The sequence below is a fragment of the Pipistrellus hanaki genome (genome assembly GCF_964339955.1).
Source record: "Pipistrellus hanaki genome assembly, chromosome: 8".
NCBI classification, from domain to species: domain Eukaryota; kingdom Metazoa; phylum Chordata; class Mammalia; order Chiroptera; family Vespertilionidae; genus Pipistrellus; species Pipistrellus hanaki.
The window spans coordinates 3,668,479-3,695,835 of NC_140510.1; the positions used below are offsets into that span (position 1 = coordinate 3,668,479).

Here is a 27,357-nt window from a genome sequence, read left to right on the forward strand (position 1 = left end):
AACCATTCGGCCCGCAATTTATGCTGGATTTTAGATTTTGGCCCCTTCTCTGATTGAGTTTGACACCCCTACTGTAGGGGAATGCAGTTGGTGGGGGAGAGGTGATCCGGCCTGCAGGGGAGGGCGGTTAGGGGTGACCAGGCCTGCAGGGGAGGGCAGTTAGGAGCAATCAGGCTGGCAGGGAAGTGGTTAGGGAGTGATCAGGCTGGCAGGCAGAAGCAGTTAGGGGCAATCAGGCAGGCAGGCGAGCGATTTGGAGCCAGCAGTCCTGGATTGTAAGAGTGGTGTCTGACTGCCTGTTTAGGGCCACTCCCACTGTGTTCAGGGCATCCACTCCACAGTGAAGTCCTGGCCCTCAAAACCCAGATGGTGAGAGCAGCTGAATAAATTGACACTTACTACATGGCAGACATTGTATTAAGCACTTCACATGTGTTAACTCGTTTTCCTAACAAACACACGAGGCCAATCTGGTTACTCCCATTATGAGGAAACTGAGATAGAGGTAATACTGATTTGAACCCTGGCCAGTTGGTTCTGGAGTCAGTATTTTTCAACCAAGATGTTCTGCTCCCTCTCTTAATTGTCTCAACAAGACAATGAAGTCTCTGCTCAGAATCATTATAGTTTCTAGAAGTTTTAATGGATCAAGTGCATAAGGGTTTCTCAAAACTAATCCTATTTTCAAGCCAAATATTGAAGAGTACAGAAGTATATTTCTCGGCTCTTTCAACTCACTACAAATTGCCCTTGATACAAAAATGTGTATTTTGTTATGGATCACCATATATCAAGAACATAAGTGAGCCGGGACCAGTTTGGATCAGTGGATAGAGCGTCGGCCTGCAGACTGAAAGGTCCCAGGTTCGATTCTGGTCAAGGGCATGTACCTTGGTTGCGGGCACATCCCCAGTAGGGGGTGTGCAAGAGGCAGCTGATCGATGATTCTCTCTCATCGATGTTTCTAACTCTCTCTCCCTCTCTCTTCCTCTCTGTGAAAAATCAATAAAATATATTTTAAAAAAAAAAGAACATAAATGAGTAAAACTTGTGAGATTTTTGTCTCATTCAACTTAAAAGTCACAAGCTGTTTTTGTAGGAATAATGCCATTGCAAGTGGGTAGGTAAACATCTAATTTGATTTAAAACTGTAGAATTTATAACCAAAACACTGTTTTGGAGCAATGCGTAAAAAGGCAGTGATGTGCTATGTGTTCAAATCAGAGAAAATTTAGGGAGAATATCTGGGGAAGTGCTCAAACATGTAGTCACTTGAGAAAAACCAGTATACTTTTCTCAAGTCAACAGAATTTTACAAACTGGCATAATCAATATTGAAGTAACTAGGATCTATTTCCTAGTTCTGTGATCATTAACACAACAGAAAGAGGGTTTTGGTCATGTCACAATTGTACATTTCTACCTTCGGCTTTTTAAGAAAAAAACGTTTAGTAAAATGATCCTCCCATTCCCATGATCAGATGGCTTTCTGGCCCACCTGCTGCCACACTGTGTTAAGCTGAGTGGCTTTGCATATGTCTGTTTTGCTACCTTACAAAAGGACTACGAAGCTTGTAGGAATAAAGGTTTCTACTAGGTGTAGCTTTTCTTAAATGAGGTCTTAAAAGGATAGCGAGATGTGTAGAAGTGGAGTTCTGAAAACCAGAGAAAATGAGTAGCATTTTCGAATGATCGCTGTGAGGACAGAAAGATGGGAGCCTTGTGTTGGGAGGTGTGCTCTTTTTGAAATGGCAGCTCACTGCTTTTCACCTTCACGAAGGTCGGGGACTGAGGACACGCATATTTCTGATAGTGATGGGAAATGCTGAAAGGATGTGGTTAACAAGGAAAAGCATGATGTTCCTCTGGGCTCCTCTGAAATGAGGGTGGTTCCATTTGGATCCTCTGAGGCGGTGGAGAAAGCAGCCTGATGATGAGTCTGGCAGGTCCGGTGCAGCCCTCCAGCCAGCCTTGCAATGCCCTCCGCCATCCAGCCTCACGGCTGCCCCACCCTTCCTTCTGCCCAGGCAAGAGAACTCTTTGCTACCAGCCTCCATCCACGCTGACCATAGCTTTATGGAAAATAAAAAATGGCTTCCCTTCAGGCATTCCTGCTGCGGAACTCAGGGTTTCTTCTCGTCAAGCTGGCCGTGTGACCAGGGGGAGAAAGCATTGAGGACTCTTGCCTCTGTGTGGAGACTCTTTCTTCTGTTTTTTGTTTTCTCTTTCTAGCTAACCATTTGAGTCAATGCTTATCTGTTCTCTTTTTGGTTAGGGTTCTGTACATTCCAGACTGCGAGCACTGAGTCAGGATGGGAAAAAGACGCTGCGTTCCTCCACTCGAGCCCAAGTTGGCAGCAGGCTGTTGTGGGGTCAAGAAGCCCAAGTTATCTGGAAGTGGAACACACACTCACGGAAACCAGGCCACCACTGTCCCCGGCTCTAGTTCAGGACCTCTTCAAAACCACCAGCATGTGGATGGCAGCAATGGTCGGGAGAATGTGTCAGACTTAACTCTGGGACCTGGAAACTCTCCCATTACACGAATGAATCCCGCATCGGGAGCTCTGAGTCCTCTTCCCCGGCCCAATGGAACTGCCAACACCGCCAAGAATCTGGTGGTGACTGCAGAGATGTGCTGCTACTGCTTTGATGTCCTCTACTGTCACCTCTATGGCTTCCCTCAGCCACGACTTCCTAGATTCACCAATGACCCCTAGTGAGTAAATCCATCAGAGCAGGGACAATGAGAAAGGCAGATGGCATCTTCCCGCTACTTATAAAACTTGAATGTGACTTGGGAATAGAATGGTGAGAAATGTCCAGCAACATCTGGAGTACCCACTGGGTTCAGTATTGGAAAGGGACTAGGTTATATTTGGAGGAGGTGTAACTTGTGAAAATAATGTTCTGGAAATGGGGATTTTTTTTCTTGGGTCTTCAGTTGTTTCAGATGTACAGGTCACACTATCACATCGTTACATGTCACATCATGGACCCCAGTAGTGTTGAGGTTCAAGTGAACTGGGAGCGCCTGAGGGCCAGGCTGGAAACTAGGAGTTCATTTAATGGGAGCTGTGATGCTTTTATAGGGGTCCTCTCCCTCTGTTCATCAGCAATCGCATGGATATCTCAGGGCTGCTGGCACCCCTCCCAGGTGTCAGAGTCTGCTTTACTGGCTGGTTGGTTGGTTGGTTGATTGGTTTTGTTAACCTTCACCTGAGGATATTTTTCCATTGATTTTTAGAGTGAGTAGAAGGGGGGAAGGAGAGAGAGAGAAACATTGATGTGAGAGAGAGACAATAACTGGTTGCCTCCCTCACGTGCCCCCACCAGGGCTGGAGATTGAGCCTGCAACCGAGGTACATGCATTTGACCAGGATCAAACCCAGTGCACGGGCCGACACTATTCACTTAGCCAAACCGGCCAGGGCTCTATTTTACTCTCTTTAATTCAAGACTCTGCTGTTTGTCCCCAGCCCTCTCACATGCCAATGATGTAAGCAGTGTGTGTAGAAAGCGTAAAGTGAAGAAACTCCTGCCAGTGTTGGCTCCTTCCTCAGAATTGGAAGCAGCTCTGAGTTGCCTTGTAAGAGCTGCTCTTTGAGATGCTTGCAGCGCTCATGACCTCAGGTCACTCCCTCAGCAGAGGGAGGCATTGCACAGCCCACGGGCAGAGAGTGAGGAGGAGGAAAAGTCCTTGTTCTCGGGAGACTTGTTGAGTTGGCCAACCACAGGCACAGAGTTAAATAGTGTGTGGTGCACTGTGGGCAGAGTAGAGTGGGAGTCGTCACTCCTTTGTGATGGTGTCAGAGGAGAAGAGATGAAGAGAAGAAGTGCTAACTTTTCAGGGCAGCACTGCCTCAGGGTGCCATTGTCAGAGAGCCCTGCTGCGCAGGTGCAGGTCATCACTGGGTGTGCTGGAGCAGGTGTGTCGGTAACGGAGACCAACACAGGTTTGCGGGAGGGTGGTGGCTGCAGCGTTGTGGGCCATTATATTCGGGCTTGTATTTCCTCCTGGAAACACTGGACTATTGAGGCTGTGGAGTAGTTTTGAGACAGTAACTCAGGCTGGTGCTGTTCAACTGTTACAGGACAAGGGAAAGACGTGTGGGTGGGAGATCCGCTTTGTAACAACGATCAAAGAAGTAGGTAACTTCAAGTTTTTAAGTTGCTTTTAGGAAGTGTTTAACTCAAGCATCAAAGAGGTAAAGGCATAGGGGCTTGGAGGAAGAGAGACAGACCGGAGACTTTTAGAACCCCTGTCACCATCCACCTGATGTAGCCTAGAACAGGTGGCGATTTCTGCTAGTAATAAGCTCTCTTCGGGAAACACTGTTTTTCTTCTCTGGACATTTATGAGCAGGAACTATTTGTAGTTGCCATTGGCAGAAATAAGTGGGAACAGTATGGGCTGTAGGGAGTGCAGGTAAGAAGGAGGTGCACAGGCCCTTCATGACGATGGACTAGGGAACTTATACATCCACAATAGGGCAAAGACGAGGAGAAAGACGTGGAGAATTAGAAGGAAACTCAGTGAAGTCCGGACAGGAGGAGGACTGTAGCACATGCATGTGCAGCAAGGCCCCCGGGAAGGCTGCCCAGAGGGCCTTCTGCTCGCGCCTTTCGAGGTGTCCTCATGTCCCCGGGACTGTTCGCCTCCCAGAAAGGAATAGGGTCCTGCAGCTAGCTGGCAGCTCAGAAGGCAGTCCTTATGGGGAATAACAAATGAGCAGCAATAAAGCCACGGTCTGTTCTGATCCATGTTTGACTTGGGGCTGGAGAGTGTTTTGTGTTTTGCTTTTTAGTCCGCTCTTTGTGACATGGAAGACAGGGCGGGACAAGCGGCTTCGTGGCTGCATTGGGACCTTCTCAGCCATGAATCTTCACTCAGGACTCAGGGAATACACGTTAACCAGGTAATTACACGAGGCACACGATTGGTGGAAAAAATGGCGATCAAATTTATCTACAGAATCGAAAACAACTGCCAGACGTTATGTCTTCAAAGTAATAAAGAATGAGTGTTCTCTTCTTGGTAATGAGGAACTGTGGAGGCTTTCATCTGGTGAGTCACTTATGGTTCCGGTGTAGACGGTTCATAGCGTCAGTTGTGTCTGAGCACATTGGTATGAATGGTAATGGACGTTCTCTGCGGAGCTCCAGTTGTAAATGCTCGGGCACATGCTCCCACACCAGAGCAGCTCACTTACGTTTTTTTGTCCCCTTCCAGTGCACTTAAGGACAGTCGCTTCCCCCCCCTGACCCGAGAGGAGCTGCCTAAACTTTCCTGCTCTGTCTCCCTCCTCACTAACTTTGAGGATGCCAGTGATTATCTGGACTGGGAGGTGAGAACAGCTGCATTTGGAACTCTGCGTCTCGTTGCATTTGGGTTCGGGTTAGTACATGGTGATGTATCTCCTTCATTGAGAGGGCATAAGAATGTGAAAGTTGAGTTTGGAAACAATTGTGGGCAGAATGGGTGGACAGAAAGGTGCTACGATATCAGAAGCAGAAAGAATTGTGAAGGCTTTTTCCTCCCAAGTCTACTTGGGTTCACGTCCTTCTCCCATGACTAATAAGAAGTGATAATGAGGTGGGGAGAAAAGGGGGACATCTGTAATACTTGCAACAATAAAGATAAATTACAAATTATGACAATAATATTGAACAAACAACAAAAGAAGCAATCATGTTAAAGTGGAATATTCCAGATCCTTCTTGGTGAGCCCTTGAGTCAAAGTTGTTGTTCAGAGTCATTTGTGAAGAGCCCCAAGCCAGATCAAACCCTGTGGTATGCTCCTTTAATGGACTAGATTAAGGAGTATTGAGGATGACCAGATGAGCAATTGAAAGGAACTATTTCTATAGCCTTCATACTCCGAGAGGTGACTACATGTGGAATCCCATCTCAAGCTAGTTTTTTTGGCTTTTATCTCTGACAGAGCATTGGTGGTAAAAATCAAGAGCTTCTCCTGTTTATGTTTGGGTGGCTCAAATTTCCTTAGTATAAACCAGTGCCATTTATTTGGTTGTGGGTTTTTTTTGTTTGTTTTTTTTGTAGGTAGGGGTCCATGGGATTCGAATTGAATTCATCAATGAAAAAGGTGTCAAACGTACAGCCACATATTTACCTGAGGTTGCTAAGGAGCAAGGTGAGTTGGACAATGGAGTGTCATTGAACAACATTGGACATGGTGTTGCCGACTACCAGGCAGGAGAATAGAGTGTGGTCTTTCAGTCCAAGTGCCACTAAGAATGAGTGCCCTTCTTCCCTTCAATGCCTACCAGCTTCTTCCAGGGAGGAGTGAACTCTGAACGATGCAGACGCGGGGGTGATGTGATTTCTCCTACGTACCTGCTTATTTCACTTTCAGGGAATAGCTTTATTTCTTGTCCTCCAAGATTGGTGATAGAAGCAAAATGCCACCAATCAGCTTGACCATATTGTGGAGTTCATTGTAATGGGAAGCTCCCCTTATCAGGAGTTTTGAACTCTTGGTCATGAATTATTAAACAGTATTATACTTGGAAAAAGGCAAAACATAATTAATCCTACTTTTTAAAGAACTTGGTAGTAGAGGTATTAGGGGCGAAGGAACTTGGTAGTTAAACTGTGACATTGGAGATGGGAAATGGGTTGGACAGGTTTCCTTTTAAGAGAATACCTGTAAATGTTGTTTGTATATTCTGTGATATGTAATCTCATTTTCTTCCTTTCTTGGAATTCCGTTTTTGTTTTGTTTTTTAATCAATATGTAAATTAACACACGCACACAGTATTTGTTAGATGTGAACCTGAAATAGAGAAAATGTCCAGTTTAATATGTCAGTGAACTAATCATGTGGCCAGCGAGTTGCCTTGTTGGTTTTCATTGTGGTTGTGTTTAAACTTTCAAAAACAGTGAGGACGTGACATAAAACAGAAGCCTTTTATCCACCTTTTTGAAATCATAAATCCCATATTCTGTACAAGAGGGCACATCATAAGTATTTTCTAATACTTATGTGAGATGTGACGATAACTTAGGTAAATAATCAAAGTACTTTTGCCATTTGAATATTGATTGGAAAAATTAAAACATGGCACATAGTGCAGTAATTTAGGGAGTTTTTGGGTCTCAGTTTGGTATATTTGGTTGTATCTGTTAGAAACATGCAAGAACAACACAGCAGCACTGTGTGAACAACTTTCCCATCCTGTTAAAGGAATAGCTTCCCTCCTGCTGTTAACTCTCTGACATTGAAAACTGGACTCCAAGAAATCACATGAAGGAAGGCCGCACCAAGGACTGTAAGCTGCAGAACTGAGCTTTCTCTCCACAGAACAGTCCTGGCTCCCAGCAGTAGGTCCACAGCCAGTCTAAGCTGGAACCATGTTTGTTCCTGATACACTGACAGGAAAGATACAGAAGCAGGGGTCTGGAGCCAGCCGTGCGGCATATGTCAGGCCATCATCTCAGGTGGCCAAGGACTCCCTTGGACTGCCAGGGAGGGGTCCCAGGGCTCCCCCTCCTCCTCCCTGGCAGACGTGGCCGCTTCCGCCGCTCCCTGTGTGAGAGCATGACCCTCTGTCACTGTGCCTGACCTCGGTGTGTCTCCTCTCCTCAGACTGGGATCAGATCCAGACAATAGACTCCTTGCTCAGGAAAGGTGGCTTTAAGGCTCCAATTACCAGTGAATTCAGAAAAACGATCAGACTCACCAGGTAACCCCGTGTCTCGTTTTCCTTGTCATTTTAATCTAGTTGGGTTTGCATGGAGGGTACTTGTTGGTGGGCAGGGGAAGAAAGTGTCTGCTGTCTCCTCACCACAGAAGTGCGGTGCGTGAGGCCGTGCGGAGACAGTGGCAGCACAGCAGACTCGGCCTCCTGAGTGTCCCGGCAGCTAAGCTGAGAGCAGGGAGCAGGCGAGGCCACTGAGCAAGTCGTGGTGTCTGTGCCAGACTCGCTTTGGGGGAGGCTGATGCGGTCAGTGGCACCTTAAAGGAATAGTGAGAAAACGCTTCTTAGGAAGATTGGAAAGGAACGCCCCTGCCTGTTGGGAGTGAATGCTTCTTTGGGGGGCTGCCTAGCGTGGTAGAATATGAGGCCTTGGGGTCTGAAACAGCCTCACCACTTAGCCATGGGACCCGGTCAGTTATTCTGCCACTCTTAAATGGAAAAACTCTGCTGGCTGTAAAAAGTGAATGCCTTAGGGTTGTTTTAGGTTGTGGTAAGGTAATATATGAGGAATTTCTAAACCAGGGCCAAGCATAGATGTCAGTTCTCTTCCCATCCCTACTGAAATCTAAAACACAGAGAGGTTTAGCTTCTATGGGCTTCTGTAGGCTTCTGGCCCCATGATCTGTAAAATGCTAAGTAATCATATAGTAACCCCACAGGTCTATCTGGAAGATAACCCAGTGTTTTTTAAATGCTTTGGATTCCAAGAAAAATTAAAAAATAGACTTTCAAATACAAAGCATTATTATTATCATTATTATTATTATTATTATTATTATAATTTATTTGAACAGCCATTTCCCTGTCAAAATTCAGGAATAATCACCTTGCAGTGGAGGAGTGATTACAGTGGGAAAGAGATGGCTCTGGGTAAGGATTGTCACGCCCAGCTCCTGTGGTCTGTAGTAGGCTCCATAGGTCTGTAACACCCATGCTTCGCATCCTGACTCATGGCTCTTTCCAGAGCAAAGCCAAAGTGCTATGAATTCTGTTCTGATGACCCTGTGATAGATGGCATATTCATCCAGAAATTGAGGCTGTCCTATATAGCCCCAGGATCCTTTAACCTGCTTCATGAGAATTTGACCCAGAATTAGGTATCTGTGCCCTTTTGGTTATAAATAACTCGCTTGTTACTTTTTGCAAATGGAGGTTGTGTTTCTGTCATTTTACCTCATTTTAACCTGAAACTAGACTTGCAGTTTACACTGGGCCTTCGTTGCAGTCCTTTTCCACTCTGCCACCCATGTCCTCTGACTTGAGATACTCCCCCCAGACCCCGTAGCAGATTGCTTAAGAGCAGCCTGACGATAAGTATATGTAGTATTAAAGGTGGGATGTGCAGAAAACACCTTCTCAGGGAGATGTGGTTGTGCTTTTTCATCTCGTTCATTTGTAATAACAACATTGTTTTCTTGTGCTGTCTTTCATTTTCTGTAAGTAAGGTTGCTCTTGGTCTTCCATTTTATTCTTTCAAAATGTGGAATAAGCTTTTGATTTTCTATGCTGAGTGACCTTACTGAATGAAGTGTTTGGGGTTCATAATACCCTTCCCTGTCTCCTCACACAGGTACCGAAGTGAGAAGGTGACAATCAGTTATGCAGAATATGTTGCTTCTCGACAGCACTGTCTCCAGAATGGCACTCTTCATGCCCCGCCCCTCTACAATCATTACTCCTGACACACGGCTGCATGACCAGTCCCACCCCCCTGTGGCCACCCATGGCTATGACATCATTGGAGCGGACGCCTCCTCTTCCTGGTCCAGTTACTTCTATTACTGCACCATTTTATGATGCTAGCTTCCGTTGCCAAGTCTGCCTCCAGCTGACTTGGGGGTGTGGGGTGGGAGGGCGGGGTCACATTGAATGAAACAGAACTTGAGGGGCCCAAGCCTTACTTCAGCCTTTCCTCATTATGGGGTTCCGTTGGATTGGGGCTCCTCCATGACCAGTGAGAATTGCCTGTGGGTTCAGAAGGCCCTCGGCATGCACCTGCTTGCTGGCTACACAGTGGGAGCTGGAATTCATGGTTCCTGAAGGTTGACCCACTTGCACCTTGTAGCCTCCTAGATCGAGTAGATGTGTTTCCCCTGGCAGTCTGGGCAACGGAGACCAACAAGACACATTTTTAGGTTGTTTTAAATTCCTTTTTTAAACGTCCAGTTTATTGCATACCAACAGTTGGTTACAACCTTCATGCTTCATGAGTGGACGCCGTGAGTCCTGTGAGGCTCCTGGACAGACACCCACTTCCAGATGGAAAGCCCTTTGGGTGGCGGGGCAGATCTCATTTGTTGCTCAATCGATCTCCAAGGTTTCGTTCTAACCCTGCTGACGTTGGATTTTCGGGCGCTCTTCTCGCATGGAGTCTCCTGGTACTCTCCAGAGCTCTGTGGTGTCACCTGCTGAGGAATGAACTGGGATGCCTGCGGGAGGTCCTGACATCCTTGCTGTGTGCAGCGTGAAAGGAGAGGCCTCCTCACCCCGGCTACCTCACTCCTCGCCTGGCAGCAGTGCCTATAGCCGCATCTAGGTTCCCGGAAGACGGAGGTGTTCAGACACGCACCCGGGTTGGGCTGTAGAAAGACATTGTCACAGGAGAAAATCCAGGGTCTCCAAGCTGTTTGTGTTCCTTCAGGCAAACATCTTTAAGGGACTTAAAAGCAGAGGAATTCCTTTTCCTGCTTTCCCTGTAGGAGGAGAAGACAGTTGATTCTGGCCTTTTCGGGACTTAGAGCAACGCTGTGTGGTCACACAGGCGAATCGTTATCTTGCCTAATATGCTGGGAATCTTCCCCCACCCGGGCAGCTTCCCAACAGCTCCCGTTAGCTCTGCTCTTCCGTTCTCCGTGGCACTTCTCCCTTTCCCGTAACCCTGAGGGCCTGTCAACGCGTCCTCCTCCCGCTAGCCCCCCTCCACTCCCTTGGTGCAGAGCTGAGGGCAGCGGGGACCTGGCAGCACAGTGCTGGAGGGCTACAGGAGGCGTGGCCGGTGAGAGGGGAGACCCTGAGGGTGACACTCCAGCAGCACTTGGAGAACTCTTGAAGTGGATTAGATGTCAACCTGGTGGACACAATGTTTTTATTTAATTTATTTTTAAAAGTTTATGTGGTGGTGGTGTGGCTTTCCAGAATGGGCAAATAGTCAAGTCAAAAGACCTTTTGAGTTTTCTTCTGCCAGAATTAGGGAAGGGGGTGGACCGGGACACGGTGTAAGAAACCACACATGCTATTACAGGCACAGCTGTCTGTTTCCTGGAAGAGATGAATAAAGGTGGGCAGACTAGCTTGGCGTCATCCTCTCAGGCTGCGGCGCACGCAAGGGCAATCGGCTGGCATCGGATGCCCAGGCTGGGCTGATTCTCACTTGTGCCCCTTTTCCTTGCAGAGGTAATGCAAAAGCTATTGAAGATGAAGGGATTGTTTCATGATTTCCTGCTGCTGAGAATAATAAATGTTAAAACGTGATGACAGTTACTTTTAGGTGCCGGTGCCATGGATTGACATCAGGGTGGTCAGTTTGGGACTAAACCACCCACCTTCAATTTGTACAACAGTGTTGATCTATAGGGCTACACTTCATTATTATTCAAGTGTTCTATGTTAAAAGTTGTGTTTAATTTCTAAAGATTAAAAAAAAGCAAAAAAAAAAATGGTGCTAAAATTTTACCCCTGAGCACGCTCAGTGAAACTGGTCATGCAAGCATTTACAGTGCCATGCTTTTCAAGCCTATTGTTTCTCGTAGACATGCTGCCCTGTCTGTCTTCCCCAATGTAGAGTGTGATTTTTTGTTTTATCTTATTAGGGTGGGGTAGGATACCTGCCGTTAAGAAAATGAATAGAAACATTTGAACCCACACACGAGGGGCTGGGGAATCCGCACAGACCTGGCTGGTGACGCCAGCACCACACTGAGTGGGCTTCAGGCCCAGGAGGAGATGCTCGGGGTCCCTTGCTCATCACGGGGACTCCGGAGTTGACCGAGGAAAGCTATGTGGTCCTGGAAGGAAGGGCGCCATCCCTGTCGGTCTTCAACGGGCCTAGTCGGGAAGCGGTATGGGAGTGCATGGCCGTGGCCACATGGAGGTGTGGCAGGTGGCCCTCAGAAAGGCACTGAGCCGTCCGGGTGGCAGCTGTGCAGACCTGAACCGCCCCTCCCTCCACCTGCGCAGCGTGTGAGCGGCGGCTTGACAGAGAAGGCTGGTTTTGCTCGCTCCGTCTGCCCTTGGGCTGCTCAAGCTGAACAGTAGGTGACCACTGTTGTCACGGGACCAGCCCCACGTGCGGGTCTGGCTCGGAGCTTGTTTCCTCCCTTGCAGCGAGTGCCTTTGGTCTGGAAAGTGAGCTTGTCTCCTGACGCCCACAGCGAGGACATTCTGCGTGTCATTACGAATTGCGTTTGTCTTACATTAAAGGAGAATGTCTCATCGCTAGAGTTGGTCGGTGTTGCATTGTTTCCACTGTGAGGTTCTTAAACTTTTTTTGCTTCATAATTAATATTAAAGTAATTCATGTTAGAGATCCTTTCAATATGAAAGGTTTGTAATGGAGACATAACATTTTATTGTTTGTAATAAAAACCTATACAGAAGTCCTAGGTGTTAATATTTGCACAAGATTTGTTTTCCATGTTAACACCTATTTCACTAACTGTTGATGTTATTTTCTGTTGAGATTCTGGAGCCTAGGGAGCTTGTGTATTTTTTATTAATTTCCCTATTTCTTTGAAGCAAGAGACTTTGTATAGCCTTCAAGTGCAAGGACTTCAGACCAATTCTTCGTATTACACTTGGTTGCCTCTTGGCTATATAACTGCTGAGTGCAAATCATTGAACTCTTTAATGAAGTATTGTAGAGAATAAATCATTATGAGTAAAATTTGTTCTTTGTCCTGCCTTTTGCTTTTTTTTTTTTTTTTAAGTAGTTTATTGATTTTTAGAAAGAGGAAGCTAGAAAGGGGGAGAGAAGCATTGATGTGAGAATAATTGATCGGCTGCCTACTGCATTGAGCCCACAACCCATTGACCAGGAATCTAACCTAGTACACAGGACTATGCCCAACCAACTGAGCCAGTCTGGCCGGGCATCTTCTTTTTATTTTTTTCATTAGTGGTCCCAGTCATCCTATTTTTAAAGATAGCCAACTAAATGGTATTCCTTCAGGCTACATATTCTGTGTGGTGTCATGGCCTCCTACACTGCACTTGTCTCGTGTTCGGGGCAATGCCACTGCACTGCTTTGTTAGAGCCGCGTTTTCTGAGCCAGGGGGTGTGAACCTTGTTTGGTCTTTGGAAAGAAGGTCATAGATCTCGTTAGCTTTTCCAATAAAACTCACCTTGCCCGTAAAGTTAAAACCTGAAGAGGGGGGAGAAATACCATTGGGTGACATTAATCCACCCTGGGACACTAGTATGTTCTGACCTAAAGAAAAGGCCCAGAAAAATGAGATGTGTTTGGAGAAAAATGACTAATCGTTTTCAAACAAACATTCTGAGATTGTCAGTCTTTGGTTTAAATTTTTATTTAGAAGGATGTAACTTTTTCTTAAAATACCCAGTTCTGCGGCCCTTACACTTGGCAGAAGTCATAAACATGTGACCACATGTTAGATGTCAGGTTCATATGATAATTTTGGAAAAACTAGGAACAACTGACTATACAGTTTGGCAATAACTGAGCTATGTGAGAGGAATTGTTCCTTCGAGAGAAATTATGGTTCTAGAGATTAATATTCCACACTGTAATACAAACAGCCAAGACTTTAACCTCATTGTTTTGGTTAGGACTTGGTGGTGGTGATGGTGATGGTACACTTTAACATGAAATATGCCACCCTGGCCCAACCAGCATGGCTTGTGGTTGAGTGTTAACCTATGAACCAGGAGGTGATGGTTCGATTCCCTGTCAGAGCACATGCCCGGGTTGTGGACTCGATCCCAATGTGGGGCGTGCATTAGTAGCCAATCAATGATTCTTTCTCACATTGATGTTTCTATCTCCCTCTCTGAAATCAATTTTAAAAAGTATTAAAATAATAATAAAATGAAGCTCTGCCTGGCAGGTTGAGTGAGTGGTTGAGTGGTTAGTGGTTGAGTGTTGACTCATGAACCTGGAGGTTACGGTTTGATTCCTGGGTAGGGCACATGCCCAGGTTTTGGGCTCAATCCCCAGTCGGGGACATGCAGGAGGCAGCTGATCAATGAATCATCATTGATGTCGCTGTCTCCCTCTCTTACTTTCTGAAATAAAAAAATCACACAACAAAACTAACATTTTAAAAAGAAGTTCCGACAAAGATTCTAGGGTCTCTGTTGCTTACTCCCTCGGTTTTTTTTTTTTTTTAGTTTAATATATTTTATTGATTTTTTACAGCGAGGAAGGGAGAGAGAGAGAGAGAGAGAGAGCTAGAAATGTCGATGAGAGAGAAACATCAACCAGCTGCCTCTTTCACACCCCCTACCGGGGATGTGCCCGCAACCAACGTACATGCCTTTGACCGGAATCGAACCTGGGACCTTTCAGTCCGCAGACCGACGCTCTACCGCTGAGCCAAACTGGTTTCGGTTCCCTCGGTTTCTATGTAGACTACAGAAAACTGAAAAAGGAGTGACTCTGATTTCAAAACAACACTTGATGTGGAACCAAATGAGAGAGGTCTCAGGCTCACCCAGTCACTCCAGTTCCTAGTGCCAGGCAGTCCCCAGCCTCTCCCCCAGGGTGACCCTTCTGGTCTCCAGCCCCTCCCCCAGTGTGGCCAGTCTGGTCCCAGCCCCTCTCCCAGTGTGGCCAGTCTAGTCTGCAGCCAAAGAAATACCTCAGTTGCTGACCTTGGCACCTTCTGAGAGGTTTGCTATGCAGGAGACAAAACAGAGTCCAGGAGATTAAAAAGGGGGGAGGTTGCCCTGACAGGTGTGGCTCAGTGGATAAAGCGTTGGCCTGCAGACTGAAAGGTCCCAGGTTTGATTCCGGTCAAGGGCATGTATCTTGGGTTTTGGGCACGTCTCCAGTAGGGGATGTGCAGGCGACAGCTGATTGATGTATCTCTTCAATCAATGTTTCTGACTATCCCTCTCCCTTACTCTCTGTAAAAAATCATATATATATATATATATATATATATATATATATATATATATTGTATATACATATATATATATATATATATATATATATATATATATATATATTTTGTTTTTTTTTTTTTTAAATGGTGTTAGAACACTCAAGGGGCCAAAGAGCCACATGTGGCTTGCAAGCTGTGGTTTGCTGGCCACTGAGATAGGGTGATTGAAAGATGAAACAGAGGCCAAAAACCAGGACACAGGCTCTATTGGAAGAGAAGGATCCTGCTGAGCTGTCACAAGGGGAGAGTAGCAACACATGCAGAAGGGAACACGCCTTTTGAGGGGAGGAATGGGAAGGGACGGGGCTTAGGGCACTCGGCACACGCTGATCGGTGGTTTCAGATAAGGCACATGATTAGGCACTTAGGGACTTAGGAATCGGGGGCTTAGGGTATCTGGCAGGTGCTGATTGGTGGTTCAGTGTACAGTCCATGTAAGGTGCCTGCTTAGGTGCTCAGGAATGTCTGGCTATAGGTACAGGTTACGTTATCCTCCGTCCACCAGTTGGGGGAAGGGAGCACCTGTCATTCCCGGCTTTTGGTAACATTTTTAAAAATTGAGAGTCCGGGCAAGGACAGGGGGTGAAGGTCCGTCTTCCGTAGCTACCTCCTGCTGAGGGGACGTTGTCAGGTGTGTCTACCAGGGGTCTCAAGGATTCTGGTGACCTAGGTGTCTTTAGGTTCTGAATTCAAGGCCAGATAGATCTCTCCCACCTTCTGGTTGGTGAACGCCTGCATTCTATACTGCAAAAAACTACCACCACAGTCGTTACCTGAGGTTCTGTCCTGGTGATGTAAGTCTGTGGGGCCCTGTCAGGGCCTGGGCAGTCCAGGAGGTCTGGATCCAGAGGGTGGCCATGGTAAGGCAGGGTTAGAGAGGTGTGCAGAGTGAGCCAATCAACTCAGAACCATGCCACCCAGCAAAGCCCGAGCAGGATTCAGAAGGCTTGAGGATTGTCCATGCTCCGGTGCACCTCTCCCAGACTTCAGCACCAAATGAAAGATGAGACAGAGGCCGAAAACCAGGACTACAGGCTTTATTAGAGAAGGACCTTGCTGAGCTGTCACAAGGGGAGAGTAGCCACACGTGCAGAGGGAACACGCCTTCTGAGGGGAGGAAGGGGAAGGGATGGTGCTTATGATACTCTGCACACGCTGATGGGTGGTTTCATATAAGGCACATGATTATGCACTTAGGAATCAGGGGCTTAGGGTATCTGGCAGGTGCTGATTGGTGGTTCAATGTACAGTCCATGTAAGGTGCCTGGCTAGGTGCTCAGGAATGTCTAAGCCGCAGGTGCAGGTTACATCATACTCCGTCCATCATTTGGGGGAAGGGAGGATCTATATCAGTGATGGCATTGTTTTTTTAACCCTAGAGTGTTGCACATATATATTTACAGTGGTTTCCTGCATGAAAATGTGGACAAACCAAGTGCATATTGTGAACATCACTATATGTATTATTTGTTCTTCTCCTCTCTTTTCTACCATGGTGTGTGCAGAGGGCACCAAGCGCTGAGTACCCAGCTAACCCCTGGGGCAGCACACAGTAAAGAGTAACAGGTGCTCTGCAAAGGCTTGCAGGATGGACAGATGGACAGAATCCACTGCCCACACCAGCGGCTGCTTGTCTCGGGATTCCTTTCAGTACCTCTGTTCGCAGCTCTTCAAAACAGCAAGCTCTGGCAATGCTACCTAGTCTACCATTACTTTACCTGAGGACCAAAATGGGGCCTCAGGATAAACCTGACAAGCTCAGGGGAGGCCTGAAGAGCAGTCCTTGCAAACCCGGGACCAAAAATAACAACACTGACAGTCTGAGGATAAAAATCCCTAACAGCCAAAACCGGTTTGGCTCAATGGGCTCATGTATGGTAAACCTCCGGGGCGGAGGGGCGGGGCCAGGGCGGGGGGAGGGGCGGATAGGCGGGGGCGGGGCTGAGGGGCGGGGCGGGGCGGAGAGCTGCGCGCACCTCCCCGGGGCCTCAGCTGCTGCTCCGCCCACCTAGAGGCTCCGCCCCTTCCGCTGTGGGCGGGGCCCGCGCTTCCACTTCCGGCGGAGGCAGACCGGTGCGCGATGGCGGCGGGCGGCAGCGACCCGAGGGCAGGCGACGTGGAGGAGGACGCCTCGCAGCTCATCTTCCCCAAAGGTGGGCCCGGGCTGCCCAGCCGCCGGCCATGGGGGGCCGCAGCCGACTCTCCGAGGGGCCCAGGGCTCAGCCGTTAGGAGGCCGCGCGGGCCGAGCTCGGCTCCTTGGTACCGAGGGCCCGGGCTCCCGCCAGGCCGAGCCCAGACCCGCGGCGGGGAAGGGACCCGGCGGGAGGGGCGTGCGCCGGCGCAGAGGGCGCTCTCGCCCGCCGCTGCAGCCGCTGCGTGGAGTTCCCGCCCGCGCCTTCAGGCACGGTCCCCCGGGAGCGGGCAGTGTCCCCCGGGAGCGGGCATTGTCCCCCCGGGAGCGGGCACTGTCCCCCCGGGAGCGGGCAGTGTCCCCCCGGGAGCGGGCACTGTCCCCCCGGGAGCGGGCACTGTCCCCCCGGGAGCGGGCACTGTCCCCCCGGGAGCGGGCACTGTCCCCCGGGAGCGGGCACTGTCCCCCCGGGAGCGGGCACTGTCCCCCCGGGAGCGGGCACTGTCCCCCCGGGAGCGGGCACGGCCCCCTGAGGTGTGCGGCCTAGGAATCCCCGGGGCTGTCCTCTGGGCCGGCCTCGGAGGCCGGTCGGGAAGGGGGCGGAGGGCTCTGGCTGAGTTTGGGCGGCCCAAAGAGCACATTATGCTATTTGGGAACTTCTGTGCAGTGTGATGAAGCCAAGAATGAAGAGAGAGCATAAGATGTTATCTTGTAGGTATGGAAAAACAAAGCAAATGGAGGAAACCTTAACAGTACCCTTCTTATTAAAAAATCGTGTAATTGTATTTATTGTGAAACTTTATATATTTATAACTAAATTATATAATTAAAATTATACTTAAATTGCTATTATTTTTGTTTATCCTCACCCAAGAATATTTTCCCATTCATATAAATGTGTGTGTATGTGTATATATATATATATATATATATATATATATATTATTTATTTATTTTTTTCTAGAGAGAGAGAGTAGAAGGGAGGGGAGGAGAGAGAGAGAAACTTCATGTGAGAGAGGGAGATAGTCTTTTGCTAGACCGACCAGAATGGAACCTGCACTGCAGGTATGCACCTGCCCTGGACCTGGAATTGGACCTGTGACCCTTCAGTACCAGGTGCTGACATTCTAGCACTGAACACACCAGCCAGGGCTTATATAAATTTTCATAATAAAAAGTGAAACCACAACCTTTCTCCAAGACAAGTACTGTAAATAGTTCATTGCTTACCCAAATTTATTTTTATTCATAAATATACTCGTACATTTTTTTCTTTGCAAAATGGGATTAGTACTTAATGGTTGTACTATAATACTGTTTATCTATAGATAGCTTGCTTCCAATTTAAAATTTTTTTTTATTGATTTCAGAGAGGAAGGGAGAAGGGGGGAGAGAGGAACATTGATTGGCTGCCTCCTACAAACCCCCTACTAGGGATTGAACCTAGGTCTGTGTCCTAACCAGGAATCCAACTGTGATGTTTAACCACTGAGCCATGCCAGCCAGGGCAGTTTTTTATTTCATAAACTCAGGTGCAAATATTTCCATAGGATAACTTCACAAAAGTTTTTTGCATGATGGCAATATACATGTGTTTCTTTTTAAAAATGTAATAACTAAGAAGGAAATTGTTTTCTTAATTTTGTGAGAAATTAGGCCAGTTTTTAAATTTTTATTTTTTAATATAATAAATCTTTATTGTTCAGATTATTACAGGTGTTCCTCTTCCCTCTCCCATTGCTCCCCTCCACCTGATACCCCACCCCATGCCCTTACTCTCTGCCACTGCCTTCATCCATAAGTGTAAGATTTTTGTCCAATCTCTTCCCGTATCCCCCAGACCCCCTTCTCCCTGAGAATTGTCAGTCCAATCCCTTTCTATGTCCCTGATTCTATTCACCAATCCATTTTGTTCTTCAGATTTTTTATTCACTTGATTTTTAGATTCACTTGTTGGTAAGTATGTATTTTATGTCTTTTTGTTGTTCATAATTTTTACCTTTACTTTTCTTCTTCTTCTTCCTCTCCTTAAAGAATACCCTTCAACATTTCATGTAATCCTGGTTTGGTGTTGATGAACTCCTTTAACTTTTCCTTGTCTGTGGAGCTCTTTATCTGACCTTCAATTCGGAATGATAGCTTTGCTGGGTAGAGTAATCTTGGTTGTAGGTTCTTGTTGTTCATCATTTTGAATATTTCTTGCCACTCCCTTCTGGCCTACATAGTTTCTGTTGAGAAATCAGCTGGCAGTCCTATGGGTACTCCCTTATAGGTAACTAACTGTTTTTCTCCCGCTGCTTTCAAGATTCTCTCTTTGTCTTTTGCCCTTGGTATTTTAATTATGATGTGTCTTGGTGTGGTCCTCTTTGGATTCCTGTTTGTGGTTCTGTGTGCTTCCTGGACTTGTAAGTCTATTTCTTTTACCAGGTAGGGAAAGTTTTCTGTTATTATTTCTTTCAGTAGGCCTTCAATATCCTGCTCTCTCTCTTCTTCTGGCACCCCAAAAATCCGGGTGTTGGTACGCTGAAAGCTGTCCCAGAGGCTCCTTACACTATCCTGAGACTTCTGGATTCTTCTTTCTTCCTCTCTGGTTCGGTGATTTTTTTCTTCCTTATATTTCAGATCTTTGGTTTGATTCGTGGGGTATGTTGATCTACAGTTGAGTTTCTGTGTATTCTTTATTTAGGACAGTGTATGCTTAATTTCTACCTTAATTTGTTTCCTTTTTTTTTTTTTTTCTTGGCATTCTCGTTAAGGTCCTAGAAGGTCTCTTCAAGCTTCTCAGTGGTTTTTAGAAGATTCTTGAGTAACTCTGTTGTCCAGTAGTTTACTTTTCTCTGTCTCCCATTCGTGACATGCTTCTGTGTCTCCGCATTTTGGTTGCCTCCCTGTGTTGATGGAGTGGCTTTGTGTGGTCGGTGGCCTATAGGGGCCAATAGCTCAGCTTCCCCAATCACCCGAGGTAGTTGCTTTTGGTTACACCCCTTTGTGGGCTGAGTGCAAAGTCTTGGTGTAATTAAGCCTTGATTGCTGTTGGTACACTGGGAGGAATTGACCTCCAGGTCATTGGCTGTGAGGACCCGCTGTATCTATAAAGGAAGAACTGCTGCGCTGGAGACACACTTATGGTGCAGGCCTTGTTTCAGTGGGGCTTTGCTGTTGAGTCCACCTCCTGAATGTGTCACTTATGGATGTAAGGAGTTGCAATCTGGTGTCTCATACTGACCACTAGGTACCCTGGCCTCTGGATCTCCAATGGGGTGCAGTTCAGCTACTGTCTGAGGCCACCCTGCAGGAGCTACAGCGAGAACCACAGTCCTCTCCTTCCTGCTTGGAGCTTGGAGGCTTTGGAGTTGTCTGCACCAGGTTGCAAGTTTGCTAGGTTAAACTGCACTAGAGAAGGCCATTCATATGCAGAAGCTGCTGCTTGGAGCTTGGGTGCGTTTCTAGACTGTTCGGGGCAGTCTCACTAGGCTGGGGCGTGGCAAACAGCAGTGGCTGCCAGTCAACCTTCTCTACCTCTGACCGCATTTCCGCGTCTCGCAACCCAGCACAGCAAACAATTATTCTTGTGTACAGCTCTGCAAGCAAGCCACCCTCACTTTCCAACTCGATGTCAGACAGTCTGGCTTCTCCCCAGAAACTGGATTTCAGAGAGATTGGGAGCTTGTCTCTCTTCGGGTTAAAGAAAGTCAATGCCCTCTGTCAGCCGGGATCTGTAACCAGCCCGTATCATGTGTGCATCCTCCTACCTGTTTTTCCGTGTTTGTGCCCTGAATGCTCCTTTATCTGTCAGTATAGTAAGAGCTTCCACTCAGCCAGCTTTCCTGTGGTTCTGGGTGGTAGACGTTTTGTCTTTTAGTTGTAGTTTTGAAATTGTGAATTATGCACGGTAGCATTTTAGGTATGTTTACGTAAGCAACCATCTTGGATCCTTAAGCTGGTTTTTTGTGTTTGGATTTTCTCTGGGTACTTTTTACTTAGTGTTATTTTTTTATATATATACTCTTAAAACACTTGATTTGATAAAAGCAGGTAGCATCTGGTATACAAGAGAATTTTATTGAATTGGGTATAATTAGATCATAGACCCTATCAAGCTATTATCTTTAACTTCTCAGCTGATACAAGCAAATAAAGTACAGTAGGTCCTCTGGTTACGTCGGAGATCCGTCCCTGTTGCGCGTAATGTGATTTTAGCCATGTCAGAACCCACCTACATAAGCACCTATGTCACTCACTGGTGCACACACACAGCAGTAATTAAGTGAAACAATAAAAAAAATTAAAAGAAAGATAACAATTCCTGACCTTTACTTGTGGTAAATAAATAATAAAGAACATAAAGCACATATGTACATATGTCAAAATGACGGAACTTTTTTTTAATAAGTAAATTGGAGATAGTGACATAACGATGTACATTGAGTCCGAAGTAACCTGAGGACTGCCTGTATTATGTATTTTAAAACAACAGTACATAAGAGATAGGAAAGACTGTGCTATGGGATGTAAACAAACGTGTGAAAATAATCGTGGGACTCAAAGCTTCTAAGTACTTTTAGTGGTAGGTTTCACAACCATATTTGCCCACAAATAAAATTTACCCTTCATCTATGTGACATAATGAACAGCAACTCTTGAAGATACGTATTAGAAAGTAATTTTTCTAAAGAGGATTATATCATCCCAGTCACTTCCTCCCTCGAGTAAAGAAATCCCCTAAACCATTTTGTACTAGAGAAAAATGTACAATAGAAGAATACCATCTGAAATTGCAGCCCTATCATAAAACATGAGTGGCTGCAATGAAGGGTCTTCAAGGGAATTCCCAACTGACGTGCTGGCCAAGGAATTGTTTTCCTTATAGGAGGAGGGATTAGTGAATTGTCCCTCCTCCTATAAGGATGCTCTTAAAATACCTGCACAGTGCCCTAGCTGGTTTGGTTCAGTGGATAGAGCTGAAGGGTCCCAGGTTCGATTCCGGCCAAGGCCACATATCTGGGTTGTGGGCTCAATCCTCAGTGTGGGGTGTGCAGGAGGCAGCCAATCAATGATTCTCATCATTGATACTTCTATCTATCTCTCCCTCTCCCTCTCTGAAATCAATAAAGAAATGTTTTTTAAAAATACCTGCACAGGGGGTTCATAACTTGCAGATCCCATAATCTATTTCCTTTCCTTTTCCAAATAAATTATGTATAGTGTGAGTGTGAGAGATTACATCTAAAAAGTGGTTGTTGTTAGTTATGGGTAGAGGTCTTGGGTCCTAGTTCTCCATAGTTATAAAAAAAGTGTTTCACCACCTCTTCTCTTCTCATTTATTATTATTATTATTATTATTATTATTATTATTATTATTGTGGCCTGATGCGTGAAATTTTTACACATTAGAAGAGAATTAATTAGAGGAGATACTTTAATATTGCTATTAGCCTTTCTCTGTAATAGAAGTGGTAGAGATGAAAGAAAAATTGTAAAATGTATATGAAAATCTTTCTCCTGTCAGAGTCTGGGGTGCACTGTGGGACCCAGAGTCAAGTCCCCACCCGCCTGCGCATGTGCACTTCGAAATCACGCAAGACCCAGATCCAGCCAGACCCGTCAAGACCCGCAGGAGTGGGGGAGGGCGTGCAGCCTCAGGTCCCCCATCAAGCCCTGCCGGGCGAGGGGCGTGGCCTCAGGTCCCCTGGCCCCGGCGTGAGGATGTGACACCATTTGCATATTAGCTCTTTATTATATAGGTTTTTTTTAATCCTCACCCAAGGATAAGTTTTTATTGTTTTTTGTTGTTATTAATCCACACTCAAGAATATTTTTTCCACAGAAACCGGTTTGGCTCAGTGGATAGAGCATCGGTCTGTGGACTAAAAGGTCCCAGGTTCGATTCCGGTCAAGGGCATGTACATTGGTTGTGGGCACATCCCAGTAGGAGGTGTGCAGGAGGCAGCTGTGGTCGATGTTTCTCTCTCATCGATGTTTCTAGCTCTATCCCTCTGCCTTCCTCTCTGAAAATCAATAAAATATATATATATATATTTTTTTTAAAGAATATTTTTTCCATTGATTTTTAGAGAGCGTGAAGGGGGAGAGGAGGGGTGGGGAGAGAGAGAAAGGAAGTTCGATGTAAGTTGGACTCAGGCACCCCTTAGATCCTCCAGTCACAATTTAGCTACCTGTCCTTTCATTGATTGAAGAGTGAGGGTGGTGTGGAAATAGTACGTGGTCTTTGCCTTCAGTGAAGAGTAGTGACAGGTGATTCGTCTCCTGATGTCCTAAGTTCCAACCATTACATTTCACAGGTAAATTTGTTTAGTGCCGAAAGGTAGGCATCTCTAACTTTGGGCGATTTTCCAGAAGCTTAAAAACATCAACTGCCCTGGCAGGTGTGACTCAGTTGGTTCAGTGTGGTTTTATGCACAGAGAGGTCACCAGTTCAATTGCTGGTCAGGGCATATGTCTGGGGTGCTGGCTCAATCGCCACTAAGGGGCATGCAGGAGACAGCTGACTGATGGTTCTCTCTCATTGATTTTTCTCCCTCTTCCTCTCTCAAATCAATAAAAACACAATATGTACACACACACACAGTAGCAGCAGCAGCAGCTGTAACAAACTTGGAGGTGATTATTAGTAATTTGTTGAGTCTTAATTTTCATTTTCTAAGGCTATATTAATGCTGTTGCCTCAGAAGCTGAGACTGACCCCTGTTAGCTACTGCTACCTCCCCCCTCCCTCTTTACCTCGCTTGTTACTTTCACTTCAGAAATTCAGATTATTAGTAACTTGTTGAGTCTTAATTTTCATTTTCTAAGGCTATATTAATGCTGTTGCCTCAGAACCTGAGACTGACCCCTGTTAGCTACTGCTGCCTCCCCCCTCCCTCTTTACCTCGCTTGTTACTTTCACTTCAGAAATTTGGGGTCATATTTTCTGGTATTTAATGCTTTCTCGGTCCATTGTTCTGAGGCAATAGTTTCTTCACCTGTACACTACCTCAAAAGGTTTGACTGGAATTAACTTTTTAAAAATATATATATTTTTTTATTGATTTAAGAGAAGGGAAAGAGAAATATCAATGATGAGAGAGAATCATGATGGATTGGCTGCCTCCTGCACACCCCTTACTGGGAATTGAGCCCACATCACATGCATGTGCCCTTGACCGGAATCGAACCTGGGATCCTTCAGTCCACAGGCTGATGCTCTGTCCACTGAGCCAAACTAGCTAGGGCTAGAATTAACTCTTGATGGTCCTCTTTTTCAAACTATGCTGACCTCTGAAAATAGGTTAGCGGTGGCCATTATATTTAGTAGCTATGAGAACTTTCACATAAAGTTTCCTTTTGACATCCTCTCCCCAGACAGTTGTGAAAAAAGTGAAGCTCTTATCACCTGGCCTGAGAATGGAAGGCAATAATCCAATGGAGGTGTTTGTGATTTCCCCAATAGTAGACATATTCATATCACATGTGAATGCCAAATTGCAAGTAACTGGAGTTTTCTCATTATTGCTTCCTCTTCATCATTGTGGCATTATAAACATGAATCATGTTTATGGATGATTTCTACTCTAGGGGAACTCACAGATAAGGGAAAGGCAGTTAAAAACCAGCTCTAATATTTTATAATAAGTATTAGGAAAATATGCTTCTTTGGGAATGTGAGGAAGATAACGATTTTCCCAAGGAATAATAGCATTTTAACAATGTCATCCTGAAAATATAGGAAAACGTTGCCATATTTCATGAAAAAGAACCAAAAGTATGTGTGGTTTTTTTCCTTTTTTAAAAACAATTTTTAAAGATTGCTTATATAGGTACTAGAGGCCAGGTGCATGAATCCATGCACCAGTGGGGTCCCTTAGACTGGTCTGCGGGATCGGGCCAAAACTGGCTCTTTGGCATCCCCTGCGGGTCCCGGATGCAAGAAAGTGCAGGCCAGGCCGAGAGATCCCACTGGTGCACAGTCGGGCCTGGGGAGGGACACGTTAAGTTGGCCAGCTGGGGAGGGACTGCAGGAGGGCTCCAGGGTGTGTCTGGCCTGTCTCGCTTAGTCCGGATCGGCCAGACCCCAGCAGCAAGCTATCACCTAACAGCCTGAGCATCTACCCCTGGTGGTCAGTGCACATCATAGCCACTAGTCAACCTGTCGACTGTCTGCCCCCTGGTGGTCACTGCATGTCATAGTGAGTGAGTGAGTGAGCAGCCTTAGCATATCATCATTAGCAAGTTAGGCTTTGATTGATTGGACAACCAGACACAGCATGCTAGGCTTTTATTATATAGCATTATCATTGATCAAGAGAATTATTTTATACTAGAGGCCTGGTGCATGGCATTCGTGCACTGGGGGCGGGGGCTCTCTCAGCCCGGCCTGCACCCTCTTGCAGTCCGTGACCCCTGGGGTCCTTAGCACTGCCGTGGATGTGGGAGAGGCTCCTGCCATCACCACTGAGCTCGCCAGCCATGAGCCCGGCTTCTGTCTGAGTGGCGCTCCCCCTGTGGGAGCACACTGACCACCAGGGGGCTGCTCCTGTGTTGAGCAACTGCCCCCCTGGTTGTCAGTCAGCATCATAGTGACCTGTCGTTTGGTCGATTTGCACATTACCCTTTTATTATATAGGATGAGTGCCATGCTAATATTTAAATTAGATTTAGTTGCCCTAGCAGGTTTGGCTCAGTGGATAGAGTGTCGGCCTGCGGAGTAAAGGGTCCAAGGTTTGATTCCTGTCAAGGGCACATGCCTAGTTTCAGGCTTGATCCCCAGTAGGGGGTGTGTAGAAGGCAGACAATCAGTGATTCTCTCTCATCATTGATGTTTCTATCTCTCTCTTTCTTCCTCTCTGAAATCAATCTATTTATTTTATTTTATTTTCTTAAATATGTTTTATTGATTTTTTACAGAGAGGAAGAGAGAGATAGAGAGTTAGAAACATTGATGACAATCACTGATCAGCTGCCTACTGCCCACCCCCCACTGGGGATGTGTCCACAACCAAGGTACATGCCCTTGACTGGAATCGAACCTGGGACCTTTTAGTCTGCAGGCCAACTCTCTATCCACTGAGCCAAACTGGTTTCTGCTCCGAAATCAATTTAAAAAGTTAAATAGGTTAGGTTCACCTGATAGAGTACTTTGACTATGAAATATAGAGGGAATGGATGTTTTTATCTGCAAGCTCAACTCCTGTTATATACAAAAGCCTTAAAATCATCAATTGCCCTGGCAAGTATGACTCAGTTGGTTTAGTGTGGTCTCTTGCAAACAAAAATGTAATTTGGAGTGTTTCATTAATGTTTGCTTCCAAAGATTCAGCCCTCTCTAACATAGTATTTCTTTATACACACACACACAATCTAATGAAAGAGTAATATGTAAATTAACCACCACTCTGCTACACCCACCAGCCAATCAGGAGTAAGTATGCAAATTAACACAACCAAGATGGCTGCGGTCACGGGGAGAACAGGAGGGAGGCTTGGATTTCCCCGGCGATGGAGGAAGCTAAGCTTTCTGTACAGCCTGGCAGGTGCAGGCCTCCACTTAAGGCTACAAAGTTTCAATTGTAGAAGATAAATCCCAGATGCCAGGGCCTCTCTTTGGTCCCTTGGGTCACAGGGGCCTGTGGCCGGCCTGCACACCACCACGCCCAGGCCACCCCATGCCCCAAGAGAACCCCCACCCTGATCCGGGACACCCTTCAGGGCAAACCAGCTGGCCCCCACCCATGCACCAAAGAGTAATATGCAGATTGACCATCACTCCAACACACAAGAGTAATATGTGGTCAAGTATCCTGTCCTCATGTGAACACAAGATGGCCAGCAGGGGAGGGTAGTTGGGAGAGACCAGGCCTGCAAGGGAGGACAGCTGGGGGTGATCAAGCCTGCAGGGAAGGGCAGTTAGGGGTGACCAGGCCAGCAGAGGAAGGAAGTTAGCAAACAGACTGGCAGGGAAGCAGTTAGACATCAATTAGGCTGTCAGGGGAGTGGTTAGGGGGCAATCCGGAAGGCAGGCAGGAGAGCATTTGGGAGCCAGCAGTCCTGGATTGTGAGGGATATCCGATGCCCGGTTAGGCCCAATCCCACCGGGGTCAGACATCGCTTGAGGGACCCCAGATTGAAAAGGGTGAAGGCCGTGCACCGGGCCTCTAGAGTGTGTGTGTGTGTGTGTGTTTATAAACAAAAGCCAAGTTTATTGGTTCATTTCTTGCATTTGAAGTACTCCTCAATGACATCCTTTGCCTGAGACTCTGCCATAGTCCTTAACCACCACACAACTGCAGCCAACCACTTTACGGGGTTTTCCCTCTCTGTCGATTTTACAGAGGCCTACCCATTGCCCTAGTTTCTTGTTGTTGTCAGCCTTTATGG

General features: G+C 46.4%; 2 protein-coding genes across 9 annotated transcripts in view; both read left to right on the forward strand.

Annotated features, from left to right (window-relative positions):
• The window catches only part of AMMECR1L (AMMECR1 like), a 23,454-nt gene extending 10,846 nt beyond the window's left edge, over window positions 1-12,608 (forward strand). Inside the window, exons 3-9 of one of the 3 annotated variants that reach the window (XM_084892033.1) lie at window positions 2,276-2,719; window positions 4,809-4,919; window positions 5,234-5,348; window positions 6,065-6,155; window positions 7,612-7,708; window positions 8,540-8,593; window positions 9,294-12,608. In XM_084892033.1, coding sequence (XP_084748159.1) covers window positions 2,313-2,719; window positions 4,809-4,919; window positions 5,234-5,348; window positions 6,065-6,155; window positions 7,612-7,708; window positions 8,540-8,567 — 849 coding nt within the window. In that variant the 5' untranslated portion in view covers window positions 2,276-2,312 and the 3' untranslated portion in view covers window positions 8,568-8,593; window positions 9,294-12,608. The remainder of the gene's footprint in view (window positions 1-2,275; window positions 2,720-4,808; window positions 4,920-5,233; window positions 5,349-6,064; window positions 6,156-7,611; window positions 7,709-8,539; window positions 8,594-9,293) is intronic. The other 2 variants (XM_084892032.1, XM_084892034.1) reach the window with 2 other exon arrangements.
• Window positions 12,609-16,886: 4,278 nt separating this feature from the next.
• Window positions 16,887-27,357, forward strand: part of POLR2D (RNA polymerase II subunit D) — a 42,349-nt gene continuing 31,878 nt past the window's right edge. For all 6 annotated transcript variants that reach the window (XR_014795710.1, XR_014795711.1, XR_014795712.1 and 3 more), the window contains exon 1: window positions 16,887-17,004. Coding sequence is in view for 3 of the 6 variants with exons in the window: in XM_084892037.1 (XP_084748163.1) it covers window positions 16,932-17,004 (73 nt within the window). In the remaining 3 variants the exon portion in view is untranslated. The remainder of the gene's footprint in view (window positions 17,005-27,357) is intronic.